The sequence below is a fragment of the Sarcophilus harrisii genome, chromosome 2 (assembly GCF_902635505.1).
Source record: "Sarcophilus harrisii chromosome 2, mSarHar1.11, whole genome shotgun sequence".
In the NCBI taxonomy this organism is placed as follows: domain Eukaryota; kingdom Metazoa; phylum Chordata; class Mammalia; order Dasyuromorphia; family Dasyuridae; genus Sarcophilus; species Sarcophilus harrisii.
The window spans coordinates 37,224,098-37,237,440 of NC_045427.1; the positions used below are offsets into that span (position 1 = coordinate 37,224,098).

Consider the following 13,343-nt stretch of genomic DNA (forward strand, 5'->3'; position numbering starts at 1 on the left):
AATTTGGAGAGGGCCTAAGGGAGGGCAGCCACATGAGAAGTGTCTGGTTCATGCTACAAGGCTTGTTGAGAGAATTGGGAAATTTTAAGCTTGGAAAGTAGATAAATTGCTATCATATGGAAAAGGGATTATTAAACCGACTCAGGCCCTCTGGGACAGATCCAGGAACAATGGGGGGAAATTGCAAAGAGGTAAATCTGATCTGGCTCTTAGGAAAAGTATCTGACCAATCAAGCTGACCACAAGAACAGCAAGGCTTCCAGAGGTCATTGGGAGAAGCTCTGGGTATGGACACCAGCCAAGGAGAGACAGAGAGACAGAGACGGGGGAGGGGGAGAGAGAGAATGAGAGACAAGGGACAGCCAGCCAGACCTTGGGGAGGGGGGGGGGAGAGAAAGAGAGACAGACAGACAGAAAGACAGACACACAGAGAGAGAGAGAGAGGGAAGAAGGGAGAAAAAGAGAGAAGGGGCGGGAGAATGAGAGACAGACACAGAAAGGAGAGACAGAGACAAAGACAGAAGGATGAAGGGATGGAGGGAAGGAGAGAGAGATTGATTGCAACTGAGACTGCAGATTGCAGATAAAGCCAGAGCTCTGGTTTGGGGCCACAGATTACAAGAATATGAGGGTTTAGTCCAGTGGTTCTCAAAGTATGGTCTAGAGAATCCTGGGGATCTCTGAAACCCTTTTAGAGGGTCTACAAATTCAAAAATAGTTTTTATTTCCAATATGGTAAATGTCTATGAATATAATCCAGATAAATCCAAAAAGGCTTTGGAGAGATCCTCAATCATTTTTAATAGGATAAAGATACTGAAAACAAAAGTGTGAGAACCACTGGATTAGTCTATAAAGGTGTTGTGTGTTCTGTGGTGCATGTTTTTGGTACTTTGAGGTCCCCATTAAGGCAAAGTCCCATCATTGTTTTTTCCCTAAGCATCATTTCAGTAAAACAATCCTTTTCCATCCATCATCCTTCTCTGTCGCCCAGGTGGAATCCCCAGAAGTCCTAAGAGGGGAAGGTGGAGACACCAGCCCCTGAGAAGCTGACCAGTAAGGGAGTGGGAGGATGTGCCCCCAGAGTGCGCCGTTTTATACCCAGTGACGCCGCGCGGCAGCCTGGGCACCTGTGGCAGCCTGGTATGAGGAGCCCTTAGCTGCAGGGCTCCACAGAAGGAGAGCATGCTGGGAGGAGGCCACTTAGGAAGTCTCCTGGGAGCCATCCCCAAACTCTGCAGGGAGAATGGTCCCTCCTTCAGACTGAGGGATGATTACCCAGGGCTGGGTGAGGGAGGGCCCAAGGCAGACAGCCGTCCTCCCAAAGGGGACTGATTACTAACCCACCCGCCAGGAGGCAGAGGTGTCCATCCCTTGTGGAGCCACGATGGAGCCCCTGAGCTGGGCAGAAGCTCCTTCTTCCTGATTGTCCCTCCTCCCTCTGATCCCTAGACCTTCAGGTTGGGGGGGTGATATCAAGACAGAAAAAAATAGTTTCCTTTTACTTGTGTATTTTATGCATTCAAAAATGATTCTGAGAAGGGGTCCCTGTGCTTGCCCAGACTACGGTCCAGGACACAAAAAAGATAAAAACCCTGACCCCGTGCAACCTCCTCATTTTACAGATGAGGTGCAGGAAATTGCCTACTTACACAATAGTAATCATCAGAGGTGAGATCTGAAGCCTAATCCATTTATTGCCTGAATTAACCACTGTGCTTTTCCTCATCTCTAAAACTGTGAGCTAAAATTAAGAGATATCTTCATGAAATTCATGAAATTAAGTAATATTTTCAATAGTTAATGTAAGAACTGCTGAAGAGGTTCATACCTATTCAGAATCAAGGTGAGAAAGGTGAGGGATAGTTCACAGAAGCCCAGAGGCAGGAGCATTATGGCTTTAAAACTAGAAGGGATCCTATTGACCAGCCAACATACACACACACACACACACACACACACACACCACATAGCCCTCTTCAATTTACAGATGAAGAAACTGAGGTCAAATTACTTAATTAAATTAATTTTATTAAATTAATATCAAAGGTAACAAAAATAATGACAGAGGTAGAAAGTAGGAGAGTGGTTCAAAGATAGCCCTTCATGTTTGCAAGGTATCATTAAAAATTATTTTTGAAAGGCAAAAAAGCACTGTATGATATTATATATTTTAATTTTTTAAATTTAATGTAAAAAACATACATATATACATGCATTTACATATGAATATATGCTTACATTTAAATATATTCTATTTGTTTTTATATTATGTTATATTAATTATATATTTGCTATCTATTTATATTTATAATATAAACCTTCATGTACACCTAATGGGAGTGAGAGAAATTGTCTTGTGATATGAGTTTGTACTTTGTATTTTCCATTAAAAAATTCAGTGCTTTGAAAATGCCCCAGGATTTCCAAGCCCCAGGCCCATTTAGCAAAGCCATAGTTTCTGCATCAAAAGTCAAGTAGAATTAAGAGACTTTCTCAGACCTCGGCATCCTGGGATTTCACAATGATCATTTTCACCAAACCTGCCTTTTTTCTCCTTTCTCCATTTTCTGCATTTTCAGGGAGTCGCAGAAGTATTAGTAGAAAGAAGCTTTGATTTCAGATGCTGCCTTTGCTACAGATTTTCTCTGTGCCCTTGAGAAAGTCCCGTGTCCCATTGGGAGCCTCAGTTTCTCCATTTGTAAATTGAGAATGTTGGGCTAAAGTCACCTGAGATTCCCTTCTACCTTGAGAGCCTGTGGTGTTCTGTCACCTTAGGAGGTGTTTTCAGAAAACTGGGCTCAGTTTCCCCATCTGTAAGTTGAGAGTGTTGGGCTGAAGTCACCTTCTAGCTCGAGAGCCTATGACGTTCTGTCACCTTAGGAAGCAGTTTCAGAGAATTGGGCTCAGTTTTCCCATCTGTAAGTTGAGAATGTTGGGGCGAAGTCGCCTGAGATTCCCTTTGAGCTCAAGAGCCTGTGGTGTCCTGTCTCTCTGAAGAAGCACTTTCAGAGAACTGGCCAGATAGTCCCAAGCTCAGGGAACCCCCCCCTCTGTGACTTTGAGGTCCGGCAGCCGGCCGGACATGAGTGACCTCCAAGGAGGAGCAACGCCTGGATGAAACTGCGGCATCCTCAGCTGTGTTACAGATAGACAGGAGGACCGAAGGAGGAGCTTTGCAGAAGAGGCCCCCTCCTGCCTTTGACCCCCGCTCGGCCAGTCCCCCCGTGGCTGGGCTTGGGCGGTCTCCGTGGAAACGGGGGAATCTTGGCTTAGGGGCACTGGGCTCCCTCTCCTGCTCAGTGCCATGGCTTCCGCCTGCTTCGGACGCCTCATGTCCCTGGGGTCCCACCGCTCCGAGATGAGCAAGAGCCCCTTCCCCCTCCTGAAAAGAGGTAGGACCAGGCTGCAGACCCCTCGGTCCCCTCCCACCTTCCCCATTTGGGTGGCAGTTAGCTGGCAGTTGGTGCCTCCCAGGCCCGTCCAGGCCCTTCCTGCCCGGGGAGCAGCTCTCCATGTCTGTCCGCTCCTGCCTCGGCAAGGATGCCCCTTTAGGAGCCTAGCCCGGTGCTGACAGCCGTGATTCTGGGGCCCCTGAGGGTTGCCTCTCCTCCCTGTCAATCAGGTGGGGACAGACGCCTCCAGGTGTGCGGCGCACTTGGATGCCCATCAGAATGTAAGCTCTCGGTGACAGGGACCGTCCTTTGCCTCCTTTTGTATCTCCAGGATCTAGCACAGTGCCTGGCATCCAGTAGGTGCTTAATAAATGTTGTTGAATTAAGTTAAATTGAATGGGATGGTGATGAGGAGAAAACTGAATTTAGCAAACAGTAAGTGCCTGTGCCAAGTGTCATGGCGGGAGCTCAGCGGCTCCCACGGAGCCTAGTGGGAAACAAAGGGAAAACTATGTGGCGAGGAAGGGGGGGCCTGCTCTAGGCTTGCACACTATGAGAGTAAAAGCCAGCACTGACAGCTGTGCTCGGTAATCAATGATTACATACGCTAAGTGACCTCCATGCACTGGGCACGATGCTGAGTGCCGGAGGGGGCGGCCATGGTGCAGGGCGAGCAGAACAGAGGAAAGCTCAGGCCGGGCGAGTCGGGCTGCAGTCCGGGACCTGACCAGTTTATTCAAGCCAGTCAGGGCCTCGTATCCCAGAGAAAACACACTGGGTCACATGGGAAAAGCAGTGAGGGAAGGAGAGCATATTTTCGTGTTAACATTTTGTATCATTATTTTGAGTGGTTCCTGAACTTTCCCGGTACTGAGGGTCACAATGTATGCACCTCTCCTTCTGAACATTGGTTATTATTATCTGCTATACCTGGGAGAGGGTCCAAGGACTTATGTCTGTGGGAAGAGATCTTGCACCTTCCTGGTATCTGAGCTGAGCTCAAGGATTCTCGGGCACGGCCTCCACAGCTGGGATACAAAAAGTGGCAAGAAACAGTGCCTACTGTGTGCCAGATATGATGCTAAGTGCAAGGAGTGGGGGGGTACAAAACGTGGCAAGAGTGCCTACTGTATGCCAGGTATAATGCTAAGTGCAAGGGATGGGGGTTACAAAAAGTGGCAAGAGAGTACCTACTGTGTGCCAGGTATGATGCTAAATGCAAGGGGTTGGGAGTACTAATGCCAGGTACCATGCTAAGTGCAAGGGGTGGGGGGTACAAAAAAGGTAGCTTGCACTCCCACAGGCCTTTAAGTTCCCAGAGAACTTGAGGTGTGCTCCTCTCATTGGATCATTTAGCCCCCTGTGCTCTGAGCCCAGCCCTGTGGGCTCACTCAGGATCGTCCGGCTGCCTCGGCCCCTCCATGGGACTCAGATGCATTCCCAGAATGGTTCTGGAAGGAGTAGGAGCAGAGAATCCCTCCTGGGAAGGGCCAGCTCCTGGGACTCTTTCCAACAAGGGGCACTTCTGGGGGAGCAGGGGCCAAGTGGTCTCACAGGTACCCAACACAGAAACTCTCTGTGCTGTGTGCCGGGCACACAGTCAGTCAGCAGTCAGCAAACCTTTCTATAGGCTGGGCCCTTCGCCAAGTGCCAGGGGTACAAAGAAAGGCAAAAAAATCCCCGACCTCAAGGAGCTGCTTTTTAGTGGAGAACACGGCAGCGACTTGGAACGTGCAAGATCAGTGCACTGAGTCTCCGGGAGGGGAAGATGCTTGTAATGGGCAAGACCCAGAGCAGTTGGGATTGTAGCTGGGGCTGGGGAGCTTGGGTGTTAGGCTGGGAAGCTTGGGCGTTAGGATGGCCAGTGGGAAGATGCCGGATGGGAGATGGAGGGACAGAGCACATGGTCCACGGTAGCACTCCACGGTCGGCTGGGCAGAACCTGCCCACGTCACACAGGTGGGGAGTGGTAGGAGCTGGGGAAGAGAGCGCAGACTGAGTGCCCTCCGAAGCCATGGTCTTCACTGTGGGCAGGAGCCCAGAGACAGGTGGACAGGGGGACGAGGTCCAGGAGGAGAAATCCGCGCTGGGCAGGTTGTTGGGACGGCTCCATGTTGGGCGCTCCATTGTCTGATGGAGAGCGAGCTGGCCACGAGGTCATGGAGCCCTGGGTATGTTGCTCTGGACGGGACATGGGGCAACCTCCCATGGCCCCTGTTAACTCTACGGTTACCAAGCTGTACCAGTGGAGGGAGTTTCCACAAAGGAAGAGCTTTTTGCTGGTGAAATTGCATTTCTGTGGGTTTCTGCAATCGTTTTCTTCTGAGAAGCATCAAGTCATTCAATATATTATCCTGTTAGTCATCTTTTTGGGGTCCCCCATCAGGTGCCCACCTGCTCAACTGGCAGGCTGGGGGGTTAAGTAATTCTCCTGAGCATGGATAATTAATGACAAGACTTTGACCTGTTGTTCTAACACTTGGGTGCACAGTGGCTAGAACGCCAGGCCTGGAGCCGGGTGGCCTCATTTTCTTGAGTTCAAATCTGGCCTCAGACACTTACTAGCTGTGTGACCCTGGGCAAGTAACTTTACCCTGTTTGCCTTGGTTTCCTCATCTGTCAAGTGAGCTGGAGAGGGAAATGGCAGACTCTCCAGTGTCTTTGCCAGGAAAAACTCAAATGGGGTCGCCAAGAATTGGGCACAACTACAGTGACTGACAAAGACAACAATGCTTTGTAATTCAAGAAATCGTGAGCTTCTTTCTTCCCAAGCTCCGTCAATGGGCCAGACAGCACCCAGGGAGGGGCTTTAGGGCTTGTTGGGCTCAGCTGAGAAGGAGAGTCAAAAGGAAGAGAAAATCCCTTAGTCCTTCTAGGGACAGAATGGAGCATCCACTATCAAACTCCATTGTTTTCTTATTATTTTTTTTTTTTTTATGAGAAGGAAGGGTTCTCTGGGATAGAGAGAAATGTCCCGGGTATTAAAAAAAACAAAACAAAACCCTGATGAACAAAAGTGTCAATAACATTTTAAAACAGAATAATAGACTTTGTTTAATAAAATAACAGAAGGGGAAAGAATTGGAAAAGACAGTGTCCCAGCCCTCCTAGTCTCTCATTTACATTAAATATATGCTTGGCAATTATTGTACCTCTTGGTCCCTTGAACCATCCCTCATCACACAGTCCATGGGGTTGTAGAACAAGGCTTCCATTTGTGTTGAAGATGGGGACCCTGGGTTCTAATTCTGGTTCTGTCACTTGCCATCTCTGTGACCTGGACCCTTTGGACCTTAGTTTTATCTGTAAAATGGGAGGCTTAAACTAGAAGACTTCTAAGGTCCCTTCTTAGCTTAAATCTGTCCTTTAGAGTCTGTTTCAAACTCGACTTTCTCCATGAAGCTGCACCCCATTGCTGTCCGGTGTTTTCTCCCTTAGAGCTCGTAGAACACTTTGTTCTATAATTGCCCAATTCACTCATCATGTAGAGGTGTGTGTTAAGGCTGTATCTCTGTTAGTCTCTTGTGCTCCTTTGGTTCAATACACTTCTTAGCGACAACAATGTCTCATCTATTCTTTTCTAACTCCCTTGGTACACAGTATGGTGGGTGGCTAAAAAATGTTTGTTGAATGAATGAGAGAATGAATAAATCAATGAATAAAAGGCAAGTGGAAGAGTAAGAAAAAAGATGGAAGAAAAGATATAAGGTGGGGGGTGGGGAAAAGGATGAAATAGGGTGAACTCCTACCAGAAACTGCCGTGGGTATCCCTAATGATAATTTGCTCTCATCTGTGCTTGCTTACCTCTTGTGGACCATAACTAATTGAGGTAATAATGACTTGGTTTATATTTAGCTTTAGAATACCGGACTGTCAGAGCAGGAAGGGACCACCAGGTTCTCTCTTCTTAAACTGTGGGTTGCAACTGCATATGGGGTCATATAACTCAGTGAGGGGGGAAATTGTGAAATTATGATTTATTGTCAGTAAATGTTTGATTTCTATACCTATATAGCCAGGATCAGGTAAAAATTTCTTGGGTTAAAGACGATTTCAAGTGGAATCCCGATCTAGTCCAACTTGTATCAGACAGTTGTCCCATTAAGTAGGTTATCTGACCTTTCATTCATTCATTTAATGAATGCACCCCCTCCATGAAGGAAAAAACATGACACCTTGTCAGGCAGCCCTCTATACTTTGGGGGGGAATTGGATAAAATGGTTTGTTTTCCTTGTGTTAAATTTGTACTACCATCTCTCATCTTTTACCCACTGGTCCTCAGTCTACCCTAAGGGACTAAGGAGAACCAGCCTGATCCCTCTTCCGCGTGCTAGCCTTTTCAATATTTGAAATACTAAGAGCCTCCTATGTACCAGGGATATGGTAGGCACTAGGGATCAAAAGGCAAAAATGAAAGTCTTTGTCCTCAGAGCCTTACATTTGACTTTCCTCTCCCCATCCTGCACGCCATTATTTCTTCTTCAGACTAAGTGCCACTCTTCATTGATGGATCCTCCAGTGGAATGGTTTCCAGGTTCTTCGCCATCTTGGGTACCCTTCTTTGATTGTGTTAATATTTCCTCTGTTAATGTCCTTCCTAGGACATTAATCAGGTTCGCAGAACTGAACCTAATATTCTAGGTGGGCTAATGACTAAATTGGTCTTTCACAATGACTCCCTTAAGGAGAACACTCTTGGTCTTCTCTGGCAGATTTGGGGCCATCACCCCGAACAACCACCATCCTACAAGCAAACATGGAAAAATTCTACGTTCCCAGATCTCCCAGTGGAAACAACTTCCATTCTCCCGTGGTCTCTAACATTTGGGTCCTTCCAGTGAGGTTTCTCTGGTAGCATTCATCTTCCCCACTCTGGGCCATCTGCCTTGACACTGCCCACTCTCTAGACTTTTTATAGCATCCTCCTGGGAGAGAGTCTCCAGTGCAGTTACATAATTGAATTGGTCAGGGATGGGCTCGGGATGGTCTCACCAGGTGGTTATTTGGGCGTTGAAGGAGGCAGGTAGTAAAAGATAATTCCTCATGGGGGAAGAGTTTGACAAGGAAGAAGCTCTTGCTTTCCCTCTGGAGAAACTTGTCTCTTCTGCTGTGGGTGTGTTCATGTACGATGGTTTTTCATCAAGCCACATGTCAGAAAGGGTGGGAGAGGGGAGAGAATGGGTTTCTAAAAATATGCCCCATCTGCATTGTGTTACCCAGTTTCCAAGGAAACCATCAGGGAACATCAAGAGCTTGGCCAAACCCCCGGGATAGAGCAAGGGTGCCTGACTGTTCCCCAGGGTGGCAGAGCAGATTGAGTGGGCCCAGGTGCCAGGCTCTCTGTGTTGGGGGGAGTAAGAACCAGAAGGGAGGGTTCCCACCTGGAGGGATTGAGCCTCCACTCTAAGGAGATCTGACTGAAATAAAACCAGTGGGATCTGGCCTTTTTCATTTGTAAAACCATCCTTAAGATATCATCAAGGAAACACGTGGTTGAAGAAAGGAGATAGGTAGTAAGAGAGAGGGAATGGAAGGAGAATCCAAGAAACTGAAGAAACCAAGAGTTAGGATTCCAGTGGGACGAGCAGACTGTAAATGGTCTGTGGAAGGGTGAGGAAGGATGGATAATTGTGAGGATCGCGTATTTTAAAATCAGCAGGAGTCCGGAGTTCAGGTTAGGGGAAAATCGTCAGTCTTTATTCTCAGTGAAGAAGGATCGGAGGTGGAAGAGAATCAGCAACAGCAATGTGTGCAGCTGAGTCAAGAAGCTAGCTAGATCACCAGCCACACGACCAGCAGCCAGGAGAATGGACCCAGGCCCAATCTCTCCCAGCTTCTCTTCCTGTCTCCCTCTCTGCCTCCACCCACCAAAATCGTCATTTCCTCTACAACACATCAGGACTTGCACAGAGAGTGGGCAGGGACCATTCTTTATCCAATCATGTATATTAATAGAGTATAGCCCAATTACTATTTAGCCTCATGTACTTGGGACCTAAGTGCATCAACTCAAACTTCAGCCCATTACAGATAATTACCTTCATTACAGCAAGAGAAGCTGCGTTCACGAAGCTGTAAATCTACTGAAGAGTCCAAGTATCCTCACAGCATCCTGGATATGTGGTCCTTTCTGCTTCTCAAGGATGGCCCCACAGCATCTCCTGGCTCTCCAGGGGAGACTTTGTTACAACAGGTCTTTTTCTAAAAATGGATCTCCTCCTTTCCTGATCCTCTGGAGCATTCTGAAGTTCCTCTGTGAGAGGGAGAATTTAAAGGGGCTTGGCCCATGCACATGGAAGCATTTCAGTATCATTTAGTCGATTCTGGGTGTAATGATAAATGTTTATGATTTTCTTATTTATTTATTTTTGTATAATTATTTATTATGTTCTTTTGTCACCTGGGTTTGCCTTTCAACAGTTGTCTCTAGCACAGGTCTTTTCTTCAAGAATGCGTAAAGGTCCTCCATTCTATTAAGGGTCAGTGTTCCGCTAGTGAGGATTGTACCCAGCTTTAAAAGGCGAATTATTCCTGGTTGTAAGCTTTTTTCCTTTTGAAATATCACATTCTAGGATCTGAACTCTCTGCAGTTCCTTTCTTTCTAATAACTTACAATGTTTTTTTTTTTCCTTTGGCCTAGAAGATCTGAATTTGGGCTATGAAACTCCTGGTTGTTTCTAGTTTATATTTCTTTTGGGAATGAACTAATGGATTTCCCCTCCTATTTTCTCTTTGTCCTGTGGTACTAATAAAGATGGATAATATCCTTTGTGATTTGTTAAAATACGTAAGCTTTTTTTTTGGCCAATGTTTCTTAAATTGACTCTCCTAGGCCTTTTTTTCTAGGTCAGATGTTTGCAATGGTAGATCAAAATCTTTTATATTTTCTTAGTTTTTAGTATTTTGATTCTGTTGTAATGTTCTTGTCTCCTAGAATCCTTGCGTTATATTTGTCCCATTCTGTTTTTCTACTTCTCAGATGAAGTTTCCAATCTTTTATTACAATAGAACTCTCCATTTTTTTTTCCTCCTGAAGCTTTCTAGCCATTCTTGAGATCAAGCTGACTTTTTCTGAGATTCTGTTTATAATTCTCAAAGGGTTACTCTGGGTCTGTCCCACAGTATTTCTTCAGGGTAAATGTAATTTTCTTCTGTTTACTCATATTTGCAGCTTTTGGGCCAAGGCCAGGCTCTGTTTCTTCCTGTGTTCTTGGATCTGAGCCCGTCCCCTCCATAATCAGGATACCTCTGCTGCTACAGAGAGCAGCTCCCCCATGCCCCACTTTCCACCGTAATTCCTGGCCTCCCATGCTGGCGTCCATCAGTCTCTGTTTTCTTTCACCATCCCCAGCTGGGAGTTGGGTCACATCCTCTGCTGTAGCTCTGAAAGGCCCTGGTTGGATCTTGGAAATGGGACTTTGCCCACTTGGGTCCAGCCTCCTTTCCTCAGGTCCCATTTCCACTTCTATGGTCGATATCCTGTTGGCTCTCAGTAATTTCAAAACAGAACCAGAAGCAAATGGACCAGCCAGGCCAGGCCCTTGTAGCCAGTCACTTGGAGTGACTGATGATTCAAAACAAGCAGTCAAAAAATAGCATCACGCCATTCACTTTGCCCTTGTGGAGAGAGAAGGGCCAGCCAATGAACATTCCCATGATCCTCTCCACCATCACGTCACAAAGGGATCATTGAGCACCGTTGTAGCTGGAAGTGAAATGTCAGAGTATTCTACCAGTGTTTGGCCATTTAGTCACCTGACATTGCATTAACCAGCTGGCCCCACGATATCTATCCAGACTTCTATCCTGAAAGCACAAGACACTGTTTTTTAAAAAGAAGGGAGGGAGGGATGAAGGAAGGAACGGGGGAAGGAGGGGAAAAAGGAAGGAAGGAAGGAAGGAAGGAAGGAAAGAGAGAGGGAAAAAGGAAGGAAAGAAATGAAGGAAGAAAAGAAAGAAGGGAGGAAGGATGGAACGGAGGGAGGAGGATGTCTTCCCTCTATTCCGTCCTGTTTATTCTGTATGTAGCTCATTGGTATAATTTGTTTGTTAAATTCCTTGAGGCAGGGACTGTCCCATGTCTCTTTTTTTAACCTTCTGCTTTTAGTACAGTGCCTTGCACATAGCAGGCACTTGATAAATGTTTATTGATTGACTGAGTGAAGATGAAAAATGAAAGAAGAGGGGCAGTGAGGTGGCACAGTGGATAGAGCACCAGCCCTGAAATCAAGAGGACCCGAGTTCAAATCTGCCTTTAGACACGTAACACTTCCTAGTTGTGTGACCCTGGGCAAGTCACTTAACCCCAATTGCCTCAGAAAAAAAAAATGAAAGAAGGAAAAAAAAAAAGAAAAGTAAATAAGAAAAGAGAAGATGAGAGGACAACACGAGAGAAGAGGATTGAGCAGGTCTAGATTAAGCGCTCCATACTCAGAGTCCCTGGCTTTCTTCAAGCTCTCTCTCCAACACCAGCACTTCTAAGAGCTCTTCCCCAGGTTCCCCAGCTCCTAGGGGTTACACTCCACCTGCTCTGCATTTATTTTCTGTGCACCTATTTATGTCCATGCCCCCTCTTTGGACTTCCACACTTAACACAGTGCCTGCCTATAGTAAGTGGCCAACAGAAGTTTGTTGAGTGAGTGATGGCTGATTCCCAGATACAGACCCTGTGCTCCATCTTAAGTCAGTTGCTTCCCTGTCACCCTCCCTCCCTCCTCTTCACTTTGCCCCTCTGATTCTCATCCCTTCACACCCAGCTGAGGTGTCCTGCTTTCTTTCTTACGTCTTCCCTGGCTGTTCCCCAACACCTAGAACCAGAACACACAGGCGAACATTAACTGTCCTTCCCTTGCTCTGTTTACGTGGATTAATCTCGTTTCCCAGAATTCCTTCACTGAGGGCAGGTAGGCTGGTTTTCCACGTCTGTATGATCCCTCCCCATCCTAGTCCTTGGTGCCACACGGAAATGCACAATAAATACCTCTTTGTGGGTTCTGAAGCCATCCCTCTAACCTTTATAATTGAATCTGGGCCTGTAGCAAGACCTTCCCAGTTGTTTGTTATATTTCTACTCGAACACGGGTATTTCACACAGTGCCCGGCACATAACATGTGCTTAATAGAAAATATCAATTAATATTGTCTGGCTGTTGTTGTTTGTCCTTCCTTTTCAAGAGGACCAATGACTCAGGGAGCTGATGCCATAACGTCCTTCCTTCCTTCACTTGACAGGGAGCTGGGCAAGATCACCTGCCTCGCTTTCTCCTCCAGAGCCATCTGGGTCCTGTGGCCAGACATAGGTCAGGAGGACTGGAGATGGCCCTGGATGCAAGGGAGACCATAAGGCTGCAGTGATTAGGCTAGGTAACAATCAAGGCAAAGAATCTCTCTCATCTAGGCAAAAAAAATCTAAATAAGTGAATGAGTGAATCTGGCGGGGAAGGCCTTCAGACTTTGTGGCCAAAGCAGAAATGATTGCTATTACATTCAATCTGACTCCATCAAGACCCAAACCGATGACCAGATGGAGCTTGGCCTCTGACCTGCAAGTAGCCAATTAGCACTGTGCTTTGTACACCATAAGTGCTTAATAAATGTTTGTTAACTGGTTGAGAAAAGAGTTAATGGTGAAAGCTAGGAGAGAAGTGGTGAAAGCTAGGAGAGCCCCAGGATCCCCATTTCCCTGATGCCTGGGGAAGTGGATTCTGGACAGTGAGGCCTAAGGCCAGGGTTGGGCCCCAAGGGGTCCATTTTTCTCCTCTATAGCTTCCCTGTTCCCTAACTGAGATGTTTCCTTCTTGGTCTCAGGGTTGTTGCTCCAAGAGGTGACCATGGCAGGGCTCCACGAGCTGCGATTCACCGAGGAGAAGCCGCTGCTCAGAGGACAAGACACTGAGTTGGTGAGTTCCTCCCGGGGGTGCCACTTAGCCCCTACTTTAGCTGCCTC

The 13,343-nt window shown here is 46.8% G+C and overlaps 1 protein-coding gene across 1 annotated transcript in view; it reads left to right on the forward strand.

Moving 5' to 3' along the window:
- NDRG4 (NDRG family member 4) overlaps positions 1 to 13,343 on the forward strand; it is a 61,716-nt gene that overhangs the window by 14,503 nt on the left and 33,870 nt on the right. Inside the window, exon 2 of the mRNA XM_031949942.1 lies at positions 13,205 to 13,296. Within this exon, the coding sequence (XP_031805802.1) occupies positions 13,205 to 13,296 (92 nt within the window). The remainder of the gene's footprint in view (positions 1 to 13,204; positions 13,297 to 13,343) is intronic.